The sequence below is a fragment of the Myotis daubentonii genome, chromosome 17 (assembly GCF_963259705.1).
Source record: "Myotis daubentonii chromosome 17, mMyoDau2.1, whole genome shotgun sequence".
Classification (NCBI taxonomy): Eukaryota; Metazoa; Chordata; class Mammalia; order Chiroptera; family Vespertilionidae; genus Myotis; species Myotis daubentonii.
The window spans coordinates 38,748,776-38,769,671 of record NC_081856.1 but is presented as its reverse complement, the minus strand read 5'-3'; the positions used below and the strand labels follow the sequence as shown (position 1 = coordinate 38,769,671).

At 43.1% G+C, this 20,896-nt stretch overlaps 1 protein-coding gene across 8 annotated transcripts in view; it reads left to right on the top strand.

Annotated features, from left to right (window-relative positions):
• Positions 1–20,896, top strand: part of OXR1 (oxidation resistance 1) — a 338,860-nt gene that overhangs the window by 897 nt on the left and 317,067 nt on the right. For 6 of the 8 annotated variants that reach the window (XR_009449529.1, XM_059671919.1, XM_059671926.1 and 3 more), the window contains one exon: positions 20,481–20,563. The exons of the other annotated variants lie outside the window; for them this stretch is intronic. Coding sequence is in view for 5 of the 6 variants with exons in the window: in XM_059671919.1 (XP_059527902.1) it covers positions 20,541–20,563 (23 nt within the window). In the remaining variant the exon portion in view is untranslated. Of the gene's footprint in view, positions 1–20,480; positions 20,564–20,896 lie in introns of those variants that run through there. 8 annotated transcript variants of the gene reach the window in all.

The following is a 20,896-nucleotide window of genomic DNA, read 5'->3' as shown; positions in this document are numbered from 1 at the left end:
AAAGGGTTGGAGGCTCCGTGCGCCCCCCTCCCCCCAATAGTGACTTAGTAGCGTTTCTCTGAGGTCCCCTTGCACCCAGGCCCTTCATCGGTCTCCTACCTGGCTGGTTCGCCCGGAGGCTCCATCTAGTTTGGCTTGTGGGAGATTTGGACGGACCTGGCTGCTGGGAAGGTGGTCAGTGACAGGGGCGCTGCCTTCGGTGGTTCCCGGCGCCCGCTGGTTGTCATGTGGGGTCTGAATGTGTGTGCTCCAGGCGGGTGAGGGGTGTGGTGCCCGCTCCAGGTCCCGGGGATCTGTGGTCTCGCCCGAGAAGTGCTGTGTTTGGGGCGGGGAAGTCGGGCAGAAGTCTGCAGCGTGCAACTGGCGGGGGGCGTGTGAGTGAGGGTGCAGGTGCGCGGCGCGTGTGTGCGCATCGCCCGCCCGGGGTCGTGTCTGCTGCTGCAGGCGGTCTCTGCGATCGGATCGCCGGCGGCCCCGGGAGGGGATTCAGGGGAACGTGCCTTCCTGCGTGTCTCCTACCTCCTTGCCCCTGGGTCACATTCTTTGCTCGTCCGATGATGTTCATCTCTAACCTTTCCCTGGCCCTCGCACCCCCCCAAACCGGACGCTAGCCTTGTCCACTCCTCTGATTCGGCCGGCCCTCGATTGCTGGAGGTGGGGGTCCCCGCGGTTAGAGGGGCTCCGGAATCCGCGGGTCCTTCCCCGGGGCGTCGCTCCGGAGGCCCGCAGTTCACTCTGCTGCCCCTGCAGGTGATGTGGTGATGGTGCCCCGCGGATTCGGGAAGCGCGATGGCTCCAAATGGCCAGCGGGAAGGAGATGCCGGCAAGAGTAACCAGCACTTACCGGTTGGGATGGGTGGGGGTGGGGGGGGGGGTAACTCCAGCCTTCCCCGAGTTACACGCTCATACTGGTGGCTTGGAAAGACCAGATTAGTAGAATAAACAAACATCTAAGTGCAAAAAGCTTTATGTAAAAACGCCTCTTGGACTAGGAGAGATTGCACCCACCAACCTCAAGAAGGAAAGAAGCTTCTAGGGTTGGAAACTGGGGGAGGAAAGATGGGGGAGTTGGTGTTGCCACCAAGTCCCAGGCTTCTGGGAAATGAGGATGAAGGCAACTCTGGAAACCTGTGCCATCTGTGGAAGGACTAAAAAAAAGGGAAGTGACAACTGTACCTACTGTCAGCTGGCATCTAAGAGGGCTTTGAGATTGTGAGTGTGCAACCATCAGAAATAGTTCTGGAGGTCCAAAATACAGATTGTGCTGGGGGACTCAGATGAAGGGAAGTGAGAACTCTAAAAAAAGTGATGAGGGCCCTAACTGGTTTGGCTCAGTGGATAGAGCGTCAGCCTGTGGACTGAAGGGTCCCGGGTTCGATTCCCGTCAAGGGCAAGTGCCTTGGTTGTGGGCACATCTCCAGTAGGAGGTGTGCAGGAGGCAGCTGATCGATGTTTCTCTCTCATTGATGTTTTTAGCTCTCTATCCCTCTCCCTTCCTCTCTGTAAGGGGTCAATAAAATATGTATTTTTTAAAAAGTGATGAGGACCCTGGTATGGGTTGTGTTGCAGAGTGATCACAGAGCCCTCGATGGACACAGCAGAAAAGACAGTAAACTTCTAATGACCAGGGCATGTCCTCTTAGGTGACAGTGGCTGGCCCAAGTTCTAGTACAGTAGCTATTGGGACGTACCTTTCAAAATATGTCCATCCTTCAGGACATCTGTATGGTGAGAAGTTTGAACAAAAAGACTTCTGCTGTCATTTTCTGCTTCTATTACTGTTTCCCCCCTACCCCTATTGATTATTATTAGTAATTGTGATGAAGGTAAAATAAATTATCATTTTAGCCATTACTTCTGTTCTACCCAGAGTGCTGTTCAAATAAAACATAACCTTATATTTTGCCCATTTTTTTGGTCTGCTGGTCAAGGAGGAGGGATTGTTGGGAAAATTGATTAGGGTATCAAATAAAGGCAGAATTTAGGTGCTTATTAGCCTGTGGAGATGAAGCCTACATTTATAGAATGCTAAATTTAATGTGGCACGAGAAAACCCATTCCTCCTTATTCTTCACCTCCTGCATTGGAAATGCAAAGGATTATACCCCTAGTCCTCAGAAGCCTAATTTGACACTAATTTTTCTAGACTAGAGGATTGTTCCCTAAACCCAGCTAAGGCTTAGGAAATAGTCAGTGGAATCTTTGCTGCCCCAAGGTAAAGGCATTTAAAAAAAAAAAAAAAAAAAGGTGGTGACATGGCTTGAGGAGGCAGGATAATGAAAGAAATGTTAGTCTAAGTGGAATAAAAGACATCACTTTTTCTTACCTTGGGGCATCTTATTGATAGCTTAGAAAAGTGGTTCCCAGTTGGTCAGTTTTGCCCCCCAGGGGGCACTGGCAATGTCGGGAGATGGTTTCTGGTTGTTACACCTTGGCAGAAGGGGTGCTCTGGCACTCAATGGGCAGAGGCCAGAGATGTTGCTAACATTCTACTAGGCACTGGATGGTCATTCATAACAAAAAAATGGCCTGACCCCAAATGTCAATAGTGTTGATGTTGAGAAACCCTGGCTTAGAACACGATATGATTATTTTTAAAAGCCACTTCTATTAGGATGCTTCAAATATTCCTATTGGAAGTCTACCTAGAACATCAAGAGTAGTTAATATTAAGAGACTTTCTTTGCAAAATGTCCCCATCTTAAAAAAAAACAAACACTTGTTTTAAGGAAACTAAAAATGTTTCCTGTTAATAGGATGTCTTCCCAGCCTTCAAAAAAGAGTCCTAAAATGTGTCAGGAATGTCTAAAATGACAGGTCATATAGTATGCATGTGAGCTGAGTAAACATGTTTGATAAAAACAAACCTGTTCAGCTACCGTATTTTTCACTGAACTGGTTTGGTAACTGTCTTTTAAAATACATAGTTTTAATGTTTAAAATTATAATTTAATTAAGATTACAACCAATAAGTTCTTCATGTAGTGAGGGATTGTAGAGAATCAGAGACTGTTAGGTGAACATTTATTAGAAGCCTCATGAAATGTTCCAAAATGAAACCTTACATCTGTAGACATCTATACAGGAAGGTCGGAATCCTATGTAACTTTCATGTATTTAGTTTCAATTTTAAATCAACAGCATGACATGTATTGAGAAATAAACCTTTCTAGCCTGTAGCATACTACTCTACCCAGAGAGGATGAACAATAGCTTACAGCCTTAAATGTAATGAGATCAGGGAAGTGCTCTCATATCGATTGTATGCAGGAACTCAGAACACTTACTAGGTAAAAGCTTGGTCATCATCACACTGGGGCCTAGGGAACTAGAGAGAATAGGTCAGTGTTTCTACAGGCTCTCCAGCCCTCCCCACCCTCACCCCCCATCTCCTTCGTTGATTGGTTGGTTTCAGAATCTATTCTGCAGGGATCATCATTAAGGCTGCTTCCTTCCCTTCTCGTTCTAATAACCAATCCCTCCATCCTTGGCCATTACCATCCTTCAGTCCCTCAGGAATTCATGTAGCAGTGGAGACTTTATACTCCTGCCATGGCCCCTTGGGCACCCAGTGACCCCTCCTCTTCTCCTGTGTGTACAAACACAACAGCTCCGTTCTGCTTCCCAGTGGAGCAGAGAGGTGTGTCTTTCTTGGAAAAGGGCAGTGGGAGAGCCCTTGTTTTCCACAAAGGTAACCTCAGTTTCTCTGCTGGCATCTTTCAATTGCTTTGTTCAATGGCCTGTTGTTGCTGTTAGGAAGGCTCTGTCTTTCCCAAGGGAATAGTGAAAGAACTGAGGAAAACAGCTTCAGCCTGAGCAGCACTGGTGTTGAAAGGGAGCACCGACCACTGGACTGTGTGAAAGCTCAAGAATATGATTAAACCAAGGAGAATCATAGTTTTATAGCTTTATAAATTCAAGCACTTGCCAATTCATAAGTAGGTTCTGTTCTAGGCATTGGGACTCTCGCATTTGCAAGGCTGGGCTGCCTTGTGCATTGCAACCAGTTTGCAGAACCAAGATATATACATATGAAAAAAGGGCCACATGCTAACCTGACTAACTCAGGGAGGCCCTGCGTGTCGGCCTTGCACACTCAACAAACCTGGAGTAATCACAAAGGATGGTCTGAAATTAAAAACCTTTAGAATCAGACAAATTTGATTTCAAATCTCTATTCTTTAGTTAGTAGCTGTGAAACTGGAGCAAATTACCAGACTTTCCAGCGTGTCCTGTCTTTTGAGAATCACACCCCCCAGATTACGGGTGTGACTCTCCTGGTGGTTGAGTGAGCTACGGGTGTAAAGATCTTAGCGTGATGCCCGGGTCCCTTGTCTGTCCTTGTACACTTCTGCCACACTTCAGCTGTGCCTGTAAAAGTGATCATGCACATTGGAAAGCAGACTCACTGTCAAGAATCAGAAAATCTCATTTCCAGTGGCTTCAGTTAGAAAATACAAGAGAGACTTCGTGGCTGTAACTGAGGAGAGGAGGGGACCCTGGCTCCAGCTAGGACCTGATTTAGGGCTCAAACCATGTGACCAGGTCCTCGTGCCCCCACTGCACTTCCTTGGCTCCACGTTCTAAGTGTCGGCTCCATTCCCGAAGGGCTCTTTCCTTGGGACTCCGAGATGGCTGCCTGAAGCTTGCAGGGCTTCATATTCCCAGATTCCCACATCAAGAAGAGGGAGTCTTCCCATTGTTCTGGCAGAGGAAGCTGCTCTTTCCAGAGATCCCAGCAAATCCCCCCTCCCATCGCACTGGCTCGAATCAGGCAAAGAGCCTACCCTTCCACCACAGTGGCCAGAGGACAGTGCACTCTTGTGGGGAGGTGTGCTTTCCCACGGAAAGGTGGGAGATGGTTTTTGAGAGAAGGGGGATTGTAGGTCTGATAGGCAGATAAACAATGGAGGGCCACCACGGCACTTGTCCCCGATCCCAAAGGTTGTAGTCCTGGGTTTCTTTCTTCCATTTGAGTTACGGGTAACGGGTAGAGAATTCTTTCTTCTCTGTTACTGAATGTACCTTTCTAGTGATGGATCTAAATCTTCATGATTAAATTAACCCAATGCACATTAGCTCTCTTCCTACAGTATACATCTTTAGACTGGCCTTAGGTAGACACTAGGACTCATGTTTTGTTACAAAAACAAAATGTTTGTTAAAGGAACAAATGAGTACATTTTCTTACATTGAGTACTTGGTTGTAGGATCACAATTTTCTATAAAATGCCAGAAGTAGCTGTCATTATGTAATTTCCTGTCTACGTCCTTGGATCATGGATGAACTTGCTGGCCTCTGGCTTTCCATCCACAGACCAAATTGTAATAGACATAAAGGCTACTAACATTTATGCAACTAACAATTCTTTAGTGTTTGAAAACGGCTAAACATGCACAGCTAACAAAATATTCCAGAAGAGTTAATTGGTTAAATCTTTATTCAAAAATTCTACAATCCTGATTGGGGCTATTGTCACAGCAGTCTCTTAAATGCAGTTGTTTCCTAAGATATAATGAGGTCTTACATTGTGGATTAATATATTAATGGACTAAGGATTCTTTATCTCATCTATTTTGAACTCTCTGTATAGATCACAGTGACAGGCTGTCGCAAACATGTATCACACATTTAGCAGAAGAATGCCAACAGCCATGATAAATGGCTCTGAGCAAAAACTATGTTCTTCTGTCTTTATTCATCTAAATCATTTAGCAATATAAATGCATGTAAGTGCCGGATTTTAAAATGTTTCAGGATAGGAAAATGGAGTCACATATTTTTAAAGCTCACTTTCAGGTACTCTAAAATATCATCTACTTGTGGTGAGTGAGGTGATTCAGTATAGCAGTTGGTTTCCCCATAGTTTCCAACATGAGGGAAAATACGTTCTCTCACATGAAGTTAAAAAGGGGAAAACAATAGCAATCAGCATGGCATTCATTACCTGTTAGATCTATTTAGAGCTTAAATTGGTAAGAGAGCCAAGGAGATTTAAAGGTGCCTTTTATGCCAATGAAGTGTCATTGCAGCGAGTTCTTCACTCATTATCACCATATTTTAAAATTTCAAATGAGTAATCATATTGATTAGCATTCAGCAGAGGAAGGGTAAGATACCGTTTTTAATGATCGGAACTATAAAATGAACAACCGAGAGGGGGAAAGAACCATCCTGGTGCTATGGAAATGTTCAGCAATTTTTAGAAAAATCTAGGAAGATATTTAAAAAAAAAATTAGAAGTGGGGGGGTGGGGGGTGGGGGTGGCGAACAGGAGGGGAGAGATACATCCATCAGCTGCCTATCTCACACACACTCCCTGACCAGAAATGGAACCTGCAACGTGGGTGTGTGCCCCGACCAGGAGTGGAACAAGGGGATGATTCTCCAACAAACTGAGGCGCATCAGCCAGGGCTAAGGAGATATTTTAATGTAGCCTTATAGGCACAGCTACTGATTATGTTATCTATTAAGAGTTTTGTGTTTTGGTGCCAGGAACACATTGTGTTTCTCATGAAATATTATGGGGAAACTTTTCTTTGGCTATTGCAGTTGTCAGAGTCCCATAACTGAATTAAATAGAAACCGATTCTGGTTAATTTAAGCAAAAAGGAATTCTTTTTTAAAAAAATATATTTTATTGATTTTTTACAGAGAGGAAGGGAGAGGGATAGAGAGTTAGAAACATCGATCAGCTGCCTCCTGCACGCTCCCCACTGGGGATGTGCCTGCAACCAAGGTACATGCCCTTGACCGGAATCAAACCTGGGACCCTTGAGTCTGCAGGTCGATGCTCTATCCATTGAGCCAAACCGGTCAGGGCAAAGCAAAAAGGAATTCATTGGAATTGAAGGAAGTGCTGAAGAGTAAGGCCTTGGAAAGGATAATACACTGCTGGGATGAGTCAGCTCTGATGTTTTCCATCATTGTGCCACTGTGCTCAAGATTTAGAGGTGAGAGAGAGGGAGAAAAAAAAGGAGGAAGAAAGGAAGGGAGGGAAGGGAAGGAGGGAGGTAGGGAGGGAGGTAGGGAGGGAGGTAGCAGTGTATTTGAGGAAGAACAGGGCATCTTGACTGACAGCCCCACACTGTGTTTAATGAGCCCAGGAGTTACCCCAAGGCATAATCTATCACCTGTGCTATCAGAAGGAAAGAGATACTGGGCAGGCACACTCAACTAATGCCCACTGCATACATTCAGGATGGGGAAACTTGCTTCAATGGTGATGAATTACTAGAAAGATAAAGGGAAAAAGAAAAAAAACCTGATTGTATCTAAATAATATGTATTGGGAAGACAAAAATATTGTGTTAGCCTCCTAGGACTGCTCTAACAAATTATCATAATTTGGGTGGCTTGACACAGCCAGTTTATTCTCAGTTCTGGAAGCTAGAAGGGCAGGGCTGTTCTCTGAAGACTCAAGGGGGCGAATTTCTTCCATGCTCTTTTCTTAGCTTCTGGTACTGCTAGTTAGTAATCCTGGTGTTCCTTGGTTTATAACTGCATCTCTACCTCCATCATCACATAGCATTCATTTTCCCCTGTGACTCTGACTTCTACTAAGGACACCAGTCATATTGGATTATGACCTATGCCAGTGTGACCTCATCTTCATGTGAGCAATCCCATCTGTAATTAACCAATTTCCAAATAAGGTCACATTCTGAGGTCCCAGGAAGCACATGAAACTGTCCAACCTTGTACAAGTGTGATATGGATAAAACCAACAACAATACACATAGGGGGTCTGAAGAGTGAGAGGGGGTAGTAGCCTATTGTTCTGTTACAAAACTATACCTACGTATCGTGTGCCTGGCTTTAGGCACCGCTTTCCAGATGATCCTGTGTTCACTGGAGAACGAGTGGAAAAACAATTTGTTCTTCAAGGTCATTTTTTTTGAACTCTAGATTATAAACTTGACAAAGAGGAATTGAAGATAAATATGAGCATCCAAATCGCAAAGGTATAGTCTCTACTGCTCATTCAGAGAGAACCAAGACCTATGGCTAGAAGTTTCGGGAAAGCCGATTTCCTCTCACTATAAGCAGGAACATTCTCATATTAATGCGGTTCAGCAGAAGAGATCTTAAACTGTTCAAGATTATTTCCCTCTAGGAATACATAGGACACTAGGGACCTACAAAACGTTTATTGAGCATCCAGCACAGTATTATAAGCCAGTGCATGTAGAAGTAAACGTGGCAGACATAGTCTCTAGCTCGTACACAGATAAACATTATAGAGGTATATGACCATAGTGATGAAGAGCGGAATAGTATGGATATAGTATCTGGCACAAATCAGTAACTATTTTGTTAAATGCATTTATTCTTTAATCATAGTCTCCTTTACACGTAAAAGTTGGAGTTGTTAACCTGGAGTACTTACCCAGTCATTATCAGCCCTGCCATAATCATTTACACGGTTTCTTCATAGCCTTCTGGTTATCTAGGATGACCTTGCTTAAATACCCCTCTCTGTTTCATTTTTACCATCTTAAAAATTGGTTGAAAGTGGGGGGGTCATTTTTCTCCTTAATCTCTTTTCTCCTCTAGGCCACCTTGGCCAGCGTAGGTAGCCCTGAACCTCTGAAGTTAATACATTAATATGAAGACTGAGAAGACTGTGGCTAAAGCAGTGTTTCTCAAACTGGTTCTATGTGAGATGAATTTGGGTGGTATATGGATATGTATTGAATTGAATTGAATTGAATGGATTTTGAATCTGTTCTGTCAATGTTTCTATTAAGGCAAGGAAAAAGTTTCAATTGGTGCTAGTTTTTAATGCCTCTTCAATATGCATATAGCTCCCATTTTAATAAAGAGTAGGCTTTAAACCACAGAGCTTTCAGAAGTCTAGTAAAATGGTTTTGTTTTCATGGTATTCACTTTTACTTTATCTTCTATTTATGCTAAGTGCTAGCTTCCATATAAAGTAATGACACAAAGCTTTCTTTAAAATTCATGCAGTTAAATTTTTTTAAAAAATGGTATGATGTTTAAAATAATCAAGAATATAGTATATACCTGATGGTTCATGTCCGGACTTTCTTCTCTGCTCTTTCTGGCACTCCATGGTATTATAGACACCTGGGAGCAGCTATTCTTGGAAGAGTCCCCACTTCCCTCATCAGTCCAGATGATGAATCCACTGGCCCAGAGAAAGGGAAAACTGTGCATAGAAATATGGCTTTGCATGGCTTACCATGCCTGGATTCTGTGTATCTCTGAACTGTCCTTCAAAGATAATTCAGAATTGTTTTTATTGTTGTTTTGTTCTGTTCTGGTTTCTAAAGAATATTCTTAGCCTGATAGAATGGATGACCGGATAGTTTACGTAATTCTCCACTGTTTTTATTTTTTTGTCTCCACCCCCAACTCCACTGTTAGTGATAGTGCACAGACTTCAAAGAAGAAATAAGGAGATTTTTTTCATTTTTACAGTTCTTACATTTTTCTGTCTCAGTGAATCAATGATGCTGCTGAAGGAGTTTTAAAATTTTCATGTCTTGTACATGTTGTAACAGATTTTTCTGCAAGTCATCTTATATGGTTTAGCAGTTTTCTGTCCCAGTCTTCACGCTCTCCAATTCCTAGTCATAGAAAGCAACCACTTTTTTCCTGGTGTTTACCTCCACATCCCCAACTGCATACTTTGAGTTCCAGATCTTGATATTTACTTGTATCTATTGGCTTCCTAGATTAATAGCTATGGAAGATAAAGATTTATATATTTTACTAGCCTAAAGCTGTCTTCTCCCTCCTCCACCTTCCCACTATTCCCAATATTATTTCATTTTTTTTATAAAAATAAAATTCAGAAGTTCTGTGTCCAGTTAGGATATAGAAAGCCATGAGAAGTCACTCCCATCCATCCAATGAGAAAGAGTGGGTCATACACAACATCATAACTTGCTGGAAGCCGATCCACCCTGGCTGCTTGACGCATTCGCTGCAGGGATGTTTCAAGGGACCTGGCGTATATGGCATACTGTTCTTAATATGTTTGCTCCCCTTCTTAAGCACTATGTGTTTTAACCAAGGTCACCTCTCTAAGAAAGGTTGTTTCCCCAGGTGAGGATTTTTATCAGCGAACCCTTTAACTAAATGCAGAGGGGTGGTTGATCACTTTGACTGCGAGCAATCACACTTAAGCTACCTAATCTTTACTTAGAATAACCTCCTTCAGTTACTTCCTTGTAGCTTAGTGGAACAATAGAGTATCCTTTGAATGGAGATGGGAAGCCCCCTGGCCTTTTGTATAGAATGGATAGGATTGGGACCAAATAGTATAAATACAGATGTTAGCTGACAATAAAAAAGAAGAACCTGGCTATGATGATCACCTGAACACTGCCTCCTCCGTGTCTTTCCTTCTCCGCCGACTCCGTCCACACCTTGGGGAATCCCTGGACCCGCTGGGGCTGGACCCCAGCAATAACTGTCTTGAGCCCATCAAGAGCTTAGGCCACCGGATAAGCCAGTGAACTGAAATTCGAAGGAGGTCATGCCTTTCCAAGGAGAGATGGGACACAAGCCCTTTCGTCTTTGGCAGGGCATATGAAGAAGAAACAGTTTCCAGAAAAATGAATAAGAAGAGTACACTCCTTCATAGCAGCATTATTCAGGGTACCCAAGGGGCCAGAGCAACCCAAGTGTCCATTGACAGGTGAATGGATGAACAAAACATGGTACACACATACAAAAGAATATTATTCAGCCTTAAAAAGGAAGGACAGTCTGACACATGCTACAGCATGGATGACATGCAGACATGTTAGGTGAAATAAGCCAGTCACAAAAAGTTAAATACTTGTATGAGTCCGCTTATATAAAGTACACTGAATAGTCAGATTCACGAAGATAGAAAGTGGAACGGTGGGTGTCAGGAGTTCGGGGAAGCGGGGAATGGAGAGTTATTGGTTAATGGAGACAGAATTTCAGCTTTGTGAGAGGAATCCCCTTCTGGAGACGGATGATGGTGAAGTTTGTGAAGCAGCATAATGGACTTGATGCCAGTGTACTATTTATACACTTAAAATGGTTAAGATAGTAAATTTTGTGTTATGTATATTTTACCACAACTAAAAATAATAGTAGCTCTAGCTAGTTTGGCTCAGTGGATAGAGCATCAGCCCGTGGACTAAAGGGTCCTGGGTTCAATTCCGGTCAAGAGCACATGCCCAGGTTGTGGGCTTGATCCCCAGTAGGGGACGTGCAGGGGACTGATGATCAATGATTCTCTCTCATCGTTGATGTTTCTATCTCTCTCTACCTCTCTGAAATCAATAAAAATATATTTAAAAAATAAAAATAATAGTAAAAAGATTTTAAGGAGCGAGGAAGAAGAAAGCATTTACACTCTTTAATAAATTCTTAAAAGTCACTGAAAACTAGCAGGATAGTTGAGAATTACGAGGAGTGCAGACGCAAGGGGAATCTGTACAAATTACTGACTTTTTCCCAGGGGCCTCTGCTCAGTACTTGCTAGAAAGACAGGGGCCAGTGAAGTTGGCCAGAGAGAGAGCCCCCTAGGTTCCACACACATGCAGGTAGTGAGATGCTACCTCTGGGGACAGGCACAATCTCACATAAAGCCCCAGGTTCTTTCATACAAAAGCCTGAGGCACCGGGAGAAGGGAGAAACCCCACTGGACCAGGAGCTTACATTGGATGAACACGGGGATCTGCAACCGATCCAGAGCATATTTTGGTTGGCACAGAAGGAGGGAGGGGCACAAAGTTGAGGAAAAGCCAGCCCAAGGCCTAGGTTCATAGGGCCTAAGATTGAGGAGAGACTCAGAAAACTCAAACGCTTATAGCAGCTGTATTCACAATTGCCAAAACTTGGCAATAACCCAGATGCCCATCAGTTAGAGAATGGATAAACAAATTGTGGTAATACTTCATAGAGTGGAACTCTACTTGGCAATAAAAAGGTATAAAAGGAGAGTTGCTGAACGCTCTCTGCGCCAACCACTGTGCCAACGCTCACTGAGAATAACCATCAGGGAGGGAGCCATGAATATTTCATGAAAAGCATGGCACTTTAGAAAATGCAAAGGCTTAGAAGGAGATCAAGATGATTATGTAGAAAGCAGGAGTAGCTTTGAAGGGTTGGTTGTAAGGAGAGGAGGCGTCTAGAGGCCATATATTTCTAGGCAAGAAAAACTCCTACATGCTATCTGAGTTCCATAATGACACATAAACTACTACTGATTTATAAAGTGTTCTATTTATATAACTCAACATCTAGAAATATCTTCACAGCTTTCCCCTTACCCTAAATGCATGTCAGGTTGATCATATATTCTTCAAGGTTAAAGGGTCTTTAGAATTCATTTAAAACCCTTCATGCACAGGGTTTGTGTGTGTGTGTTTACCTGTTGGTTGTGGATATGGATAGAATCCAGTGAGTACACAACTTGGATAGAGAAAATGACATCCTCATTGTTACTAACCTCATTCAGATCTAGCATCCTCCTCCTTCATGGGTGTGGGCCACCGACCACAGGAGCACCAGCAGCCCGTGACTTTGATACCAGTAAGTCACAGAAAACATCATATCACATTACAGTTGTTTGCATATATTAAAAAAAATCATTTGTGTTTATCTCTACTTTGAAAGTTTGGTGGTTATTAGACCTGCTGTTCAGTATTTTTTTATTTAAAGTATTAGTAAAGAAACACATATACCATGCCACAAATTCATCCATTTAAAATTTGATAACTGTGTTGCATTATGGTTAGTTTCCTTTGTAATCCTGTATATCTCTCTTAGGAGAGGTCATAGACTTGAACAGACCCCCAGAGGGATTCATAGCATGAAAAAAGTCTAAGAACTTACCTCCTTTCTTGGACTCTCAGTAGTGAGTTCCATTCAGCGCCCATGGCTTGGTCCAGGAAGCCTGAGCTGTTGAGTGTTCTCATTTACGGCTCTTGTGCTTGATCTGCCAGGCACCAGCTGTGCCATTCGTAGGAAATGTTTGTTCAAGCAGGTTTCATGCCCACTGGTGCGAGCAGCCGGCACTCTTGAGAACCTGTACATTCTGTGGCTAAGAGGCCTCCCCTAGAGTGGGGCCAGCGCTGCCCTAGAAGCAAGGTCCCCCGTGTGATGCATTTTAACCTTGCCCTTTCACGGCCTAGGTTTTAGCACACCAACCCACATCAGTGTCTCTGGACCTCGGCACCCTTGGTGGGGAGATGGGCAGCTCTGACAGAGGCCATCTGGTGGGGCCCACTGTGTGTGCTTGTGAGGACATGAAGGACGAGCAATGTCAGGCTTTGGAGCCAGAGGTCAGGGGTCAGGGCTATTCTTTTTCCAGCTTTGATTTGGTTTCCTGGCAGGCTTGGTGTGATTTCAATGAACACACCTCCCTTGCCAAGATCTCTGTATCCTCTTATTATCTTTTAAGTTATATTTAAGTTATATGATAACATGCTGGAGCAAATTGGGTGACTGAAATGCCAGCAGTGGTAGTGGTTTAATGAGGATCCATCCGGACCCTCGAGAATGGGAGGATTGCTTCCCCAGGAGTATCCTGTATAATAAAACCCTAATATGCAAATCGACCGAATGGCAGAACTACCGGTTGCTATGATGCTTACTGACCACCAGGGGGCAGACGCTCAATGCAGGTGCTGCCCCTGGTGGTCAGTGCGCTCCCACAGGAGGAGCACAGCTCAGCCAGAAGCTGGCTCAAGGCTGGCGAGCGCAGCAGTGGTGGCAGGAGCCTCTCCTGCTTCCGTGGCAGCACTAAGGACCGATCCAGCAGGGCCGGCCAGCCAACCTTCTGCATCCCCTCCCCCTAGCTGGCCTGGTCCCATCGCCCTGATCGGGGTGGGCTGGCTGGACCTCACCTGTGCATGAATTTGTGCACCGGGCCCCTAGTTATTTTATAATTAGATAGAGAATGATCTGACAATACATTTTCTAAATATTTCAGTATAGCTCATTTCATTTTTGACAACTTTGATGGGAAGTTTTCCTCTTTGGGGATAAAATCTGCTTTTGCTTAGCCTCAGTTGTTGACTATGACTGGTCTGTAAAACCTCACAATCATCTAGGAATTTTCCTGAAGTTACTCAAATGCTCTTACCGTGACTTTCCTGATGTGTCTGGGAATGCAGATCACAGAGAAGTCTTCCAAATCAAATTTTATCTTGGCAAAAATAAACTTACTGGGAAACATTAGCCTTAGGCTGCGTGGAACATTTTTCTAACAAATGTTTGGGATCCGAGTATCTGTCAGGGGATATAATAAGGTGCAAAGCAGACATGATCCCTGTTCTCCTGGGTGTCAAGGGTAGGGTGCTAGTTATAGTACCAGGAAGATGCTCTGAAGACCAGGCAGGTGGGGTTGGAGGCTGAGGCTGAGAAAGGAGGGGGGCCCTTGGTTGAGTGCTCCATGGGGCTGGCATTGGGAGCAGGAGTAGAGGGGTGTTCTGGGCAGAGGCAACAGCTTGGCACATAAGAGGAAATGAAAGATGATCAGTGTGGCTGGGGCAAGGGTGAGGGTGGGGCCAAATGGAGGTGGAAAGATAAGCCAGCATCAGACAATGATGCAGCTTCTTGGTCAGGCAGAGAATTTTGATCATTAAAGCAATGGGTGGCATAATCAACTATCCTTTATTTAAGCAGAGGTAATTCTCTCCCCCCCCCCCCCCAAGCCCAAGAGATAGATAACATTAAGCAAAAGCAGGATAGGTAGCAACTTTAAAAAATAAGTCTGCCATTTGAATACAATGGACATGATGCATGTACCCAATACAGAGACATAATTGCATATACTCTTCCCTCACCTCTGGGTAGCAAGCTGATGTAGCAGCAGAAAGGGAGGGGTCTGAAGATGTGATCTGGGTACTTGTGGATGAATTGAAGCTCTGTTGCTCTGAGCCAGGGAGAGTTTGTAAGAGACAAAAGAATGTGCTAACGTTCCCTTCCTGTTGCCATTCCCTTTAAATAGCATTGCATCTTGTAAACTACATTGGAGGTAGTAGATTCCTATTTTTTCTCATATATAGAAATGAGAGACTGTGTTGCTGTGTATTACCAAAGCAGACATAAATTGTAGCTGGCGGGTTCCTGGTTACAGCCTCACTATGTGAAATACATGGCTACATTCATTGGTGATGCATTTGCTTTTAGCATGAGGCATTCTAGAGTCTATTGTTCAACAAGTAAGCTATCACAACCCCAGTAATGGTCTCTAACATGAATAACAAGATTAGAGGGACAAGCAGTAAAAATAATGAAAGACAAATTATCCTCTATTTCTAGTAACTTAGCCATGAAACACGTTTATGTTCTCATGTGGACGTTAAATAGCTAGAAAGTATGAGTCACTCATTTTGGATGCAAACTTCTGCCACAGCTTCATCCCATTTGGTACCCTAGGCATCAGTTTCTGACAGGGAGGAAAAGAGACATGGTAACAAAAATGAATCTTTCAAGTGTCCCGTGGCCCTAACGTGGAAAGCAAAGGAACCATCATACGTTTCTGATACACGTGTATGCTAGTGTTTTATTTTTTCATGATTTCTCTATGAAGAGATACATACAGCATCTATAAATTGGGATTCTCCATGGCTAAAAGGAACTCTAGAGGAATCAGAGGCACTAGTAAGACTCACTTTTTCTTACCTGGATGCCTGTCTTATGAATAATAATTTCCGGGAAGAAGGGTTATGAGAGAGGTAAGCCCTTTAGCTAAAAATAAAGCCTGGGTTACTAATTTACAAGAAGAGGTGTTCTGTCTGTGATAAGTCAGTGACCAGGAAACATTATCCTCCCTGGTATGGCCTGAATGGTCTCCAAGAATGTTATGAAGCCTCTTGATCAGCTCCCTTCCCATTTAAAGGAGAAAATACGATAAACACTGATTTTCCACATGGTGTCATAGAGAATAGACTGAGGTATGTGCTATCCCTTGCAGTCACCTAATAGGAAAAATAGGTTTTTCTTCCTCGGTAATTTGATGGGGAAAAGCATCACATTTTCAGAAGAGAAATGCTGCACAGGAGGAAGCAACATGAAGATGATGAAACTTTGTTGTGCTGTGTGTAGTGAAGCGAGGCTTCATAATCTATCGCCTTGGTGACACCAAAAAATAGTTCTCATCTTTGAATCCACAGGAGATGGTTTAGTAAACAAAAATGGGCACTCACACTTAAATTTGGGGTTTGCTCCGAAGTATTTGGTTTGTTACCGGTGATTGTTTCTGCAGTCGGTACAAGCATATGTAGCGAAGGCAGCAGAGCCTCCGTGGGCTCTTCCAGCCAGATGGGGTGCTCTGTCTCTCATGGAAAGCGGCTGGACTCCACACCGCTGTGCAGGGGAGTTTCCTGTGCATTTGGATCTCATTCTGTATGACCTTCTACATAAAGGCATGAGGTATGAAGCACATGCTGTTGTCCTGGCTGTGCCCACGCAGAATGCAGAGGCTGCTGGCTGGGACCTACAGTGGCAGCGTAGGGACAGGTGGGCCATGCAAACAGATGGGGCTTCTGGGCAATGAGGATTCAGTAGTGGCCGGCAAAGTGTATCGGAAGAGGTGGGAGCCTCCTAAAGTTTTGGGGAAGGAAGAAAAGAGAGAGCTAGACCTGCGGAAGTCCAAGTGTTGACTCGGAGTTTATGCACCTTGCACTCAGTACATTTGCTGACAGAAAGCCCGGCATTCTCTGCTGTTTGCAGTGTCCTGGTGCAAGGAAGGGACCATCCCGAGGCAGAACGACATGAACCACGGAGGAGCAACATCCGGGTGACAAAAGGAGAGGCTCGGTCCAGGCATTCCCTGTAGCCAGGCATGGATGAGTGTCTGACTGGACTTGACCTAAGGAAGCCCCTGCTCCCAACACATTTGTGTATAACATACCCCCAGCTAACTGGGCAATAATTTGATTATCATTTTCATTCCATATTAATTCCAGGCACTCTCAACTCATCCATCCATTCATCCATTCTTTCATTCAGTACAGAAATTGGTTGGTCACTCTTTGCCAAACATTTAAAAAAAACTGGTGACTAAATCCCAAGAAATCCCTGCTTTTAGAGGCAGTGTAGTGTAATTTGTGAAGACACACAACAATTAAACACATACATAGATAAAGGCATTGAAGAAAATAACCTGATAATGTGATGGTGTTACCTTTGTAACTAGCTAGCTCATATTACCATAGAAAGAGAGCAAGGGAGAGGCCAGATGTTATAAGCATGGTCATCTGGGCAGCTTCACCAGAACGCTGCAACTCCACACATCCCAGGGACAGGGTGGCGACCGAAGCAGAGAAACCATTGGGTGAGCTGTTGCAGTGATCACTGTGAGAAATAAGGATTGTTTGCACTATGACGGTGGTGGTAGAGGTGGTCCAAGTAGCTGCATGTGAGATTTGTGCAAAACGTGTCAGAAGGTAGTGCACAACAACAGCCGTACACCTAGGGCTCACTGATGGGCTGGATGTTGGGTGTGGGGTGGTGTTTGTTTAGATCAGTGCTGCTCGAGGACTGGCCCGCAAACTGTGCCGCCGATCTGGGAACACATAGGGAGCTTGTGCCAAAATGTAACTTGGCTGACTTTTCGTAGCAAGACTTTCTCAATGAAGGAAGCAGCTTACTTATTTACATTGTCGCACAAACTCCTTGTTTTGCCTCAGACCAGAAAGAGTTTTCAGACCAGAGTCATCAGTGGCCCTCAGTTTGAGGAGCATTGCTCTACATAAAGTCATCAGTAAAAGCCACTATTAATTATTCCTAAGTTATCAGGTTTATCCAGGTGTGGTACATTCTTGAAGAATGACTGTTTCTGTGGTTGTGTATTGTGCTGTGGATGCCAAGGTTAATGGAACTGCGCACAGGCAAGTTATAAAATATATAAACAATAAACTATAAATAGAACAAAACAAGTTATGATTTCTAGATTCTTTAATAAGCTTTGTTTGATTGTGATCAGTAGGCAAATGTAAAAGAATAAGCTGAGGAAACATTTTTTAAAATAAATTAACTCATGAAGTGGGATCACAGGGCAACTCACGCAAAAGCTTACTTGTTCTTCAAAACTTTGCTCATGCACAATCATTTAGGAGGTCTTTTAGATCTAACCATTCTTAGGTGTTTTCATAACACTGTGTGTTTTACCTTTATCAAAGCACCGTTACAAATCAAGAGTAGTTGATTTACTTTTCCCTGCTTCCCCCCAAACTGTAAGCAAGTAGAAAGAAGACTGTTTTATAGTTTCAGGACCCAGTAAAATGTCTGGCACATTGGAGATATTCAGTTAAACTTTATAAGCTAAGTAGCAAGACCATAATTTCAAAGAACCAAATGATACTGTTTACCTACACTACTGGCCATAATGGTTAGCATTCCAATTTGAGGCAACTGCTAAAGCAAAGGCTAATCAAAATATGAAGTAAATTACATCAGTTGGAGCCTCAAACATTAAAAGATGAGTCTTTAATATTTAAATGAGTATAACACATTGGACTTCTCAGCCATGTCTGTTTAAAAGAGAGCAAGCGATGTCATTTCATAAATAAAGGACACTCCCGTATATATGTTATAATACTCTGATTGTAGAGGGAATGGCTCGTTATACAGCCAACAGTGTTGCCATAAGATTTGAGGTGGTGCAATCTAGCAGTTTCTTATACTTTCTTCTTGATTAGCCTTTGGAGTCTAGATGTGGTATTTGGAAGAATTATCTGATTACAATTGATAAGAGAATCAGTTACCGTTCAGTGATTCTAGATTTCTTAGCCAATCAGAATGCACTGGAGCTAAAGTATTTTTCAATGAACAGATTTTTTTTTGAACATTTACCGTGTGAAAAACTACGAGGTGTCCCTTAAGTACCAGGAGCTGTGGTAGAATCCATAATGAGTCAGACATGTGTCTTGTTGTAAAGGAGGAGGGAAATGAAACGTCATAGGTCTCTTTGCTGCGCACACCTGCAGATGCTACAGGATAGTGAAACTGAGTGCTTTTCCCTGGAGAGTAAGTCATGCTTCCTTGGTGAGCTCTCAGAGCCTGAAAGTCTTCCAGCCTGACCCTGTCTGCTGTTCCCACTGATTGCTCCCAGAGGTGGCTGTTTCCATCAGTTCTCACAGTTGTCCCCTTAGGTGTATCCTGCGGAAGATCCCAGCCATTGGAGCACTTTTCAAAGCTAGTGTTGTTCATAATCTCCTGCTGGCTGCTTAGTCTGCAATTCTCATAGGGTATATGGGTTCATCATTAAACACATTGTTCTCACCCCTTTCATTGACTTGTTTTGCCTTGAAGCGATCAAAGGCTGCGAGTGAGCTCCTTAAGGGTATTCTTCCTATTGTTCCTAAAAGCAGGTGTAAAAAAGGATTTAATGATGGCTCCAAGCTCTTTTAGATCATGATGATATTGATGCTAGTAATAAAAATGACATCACTAATATTTTTTGAGAACTAAAAATAGGTGAGTTCCTAGTTGGCTTGTACATACTTTTGTCATTTATTTCTTATAACAACTCTGGAAGGAAGCTGCCACTATTATGCCCATTTTATAGATGAGTAACCAAAGCAAAGAGGAATTAAGTAACTTGGCAATCACCCTCTTCAGTTCCTACCATCTAATAGGAGGCATTTATACAATGAGCCCCATGTAGAGCTCTGGTTCTCCCATTAGCCTCCTGTGATTGGCTAAACTCTAGTAATGACCTGGCTTGTGTTGATGAGGACTGGTAAGGCCAGTGTACATATTGTGGACTAAAATTAACCTCTGGCTGTAAAATTCTGTCCTTGGACAAGCAGTGATTATTTGTCTTTATAGACCCTGAGATTGGATCAAGGGCCAAGGCAGGTTCAAGAGGGGAAAGATAACGCTGGAACGAGAGTAATCTCAGATCTTGGCATCTAGATCCATGCCAGTACAGGTGTTCCCAAATTTTGGCCAATGTTTTCCACTGTTTATTTTGATCTGAACTTGTTATACAGGCTATATTACCCTTGGTTTTCACTTAAAATTTATTCTTTACTTATCAGGGAAGTCCAAGCACACCCTAAAGCCATGATGATGGCTCCACTCATTGTCATCGCCACTAATAAATTTAGAGGCATTTACACCTGAACCTGCCACCTGCTTTGTGTGCAAAATCTAATTTAATCATCATATAAACCTTATAAAGTTGATTCCACTGTATTATTAATACAGTAATCTGCACGGCTGATGACTGCATTACTTATTCCTTTACTATTAACATAAAGTGAGCTGAGCCACATGCTGGAGTATATATTAGACGAGTGGACCCTAAGGTTTTGTTTTATTTTATTTTTTTCTTGGATTAGATATAGTCTTTTTACCTGGATTAGATAATTTTATTAACGGGAAGAATACTACTATTCATTAAATATCTGCTGTTTGCTGGGTGCTATGTTAAGTGTTTGCATATAGGTTCTTATTTTTGCCAATCTTATGACTCAGTATAAATATTCATGGAGAATGTTTTCTCACAGATGCCTAAGAACATCTTTGCCTAAGAACACCTCGAGAAAGGAGTAGGGAGAATCTACAAGATGAAGGAAATAAACAAGAACTGGTAAGGGTACTTAGTAAATACAGAGCAGATGCTTAACACGGAGAACAGATTTTTTGATGGCAAGCTATTGCCCTGGCAGATACATCAAATTTATCACTGTGGGAGGCAGTGATCCAGCAATGGACCAAGTATAAATCTTACAAATAAAGATTGCAAAAGTATGTTGCAGTCAACAAAATCTTTTCTTATTTGTTCCTCTTCCTTCTCTGTCAGATTTGCTGCTGTTCATTGATGTATATCAAGTAGGGAGTAGGGGGAACTAAATCCTTATAATTGGCATCAGTCAAGATGAGTACAGTTTATGCCTCAATACCTATGCTTTATGCAGTATTT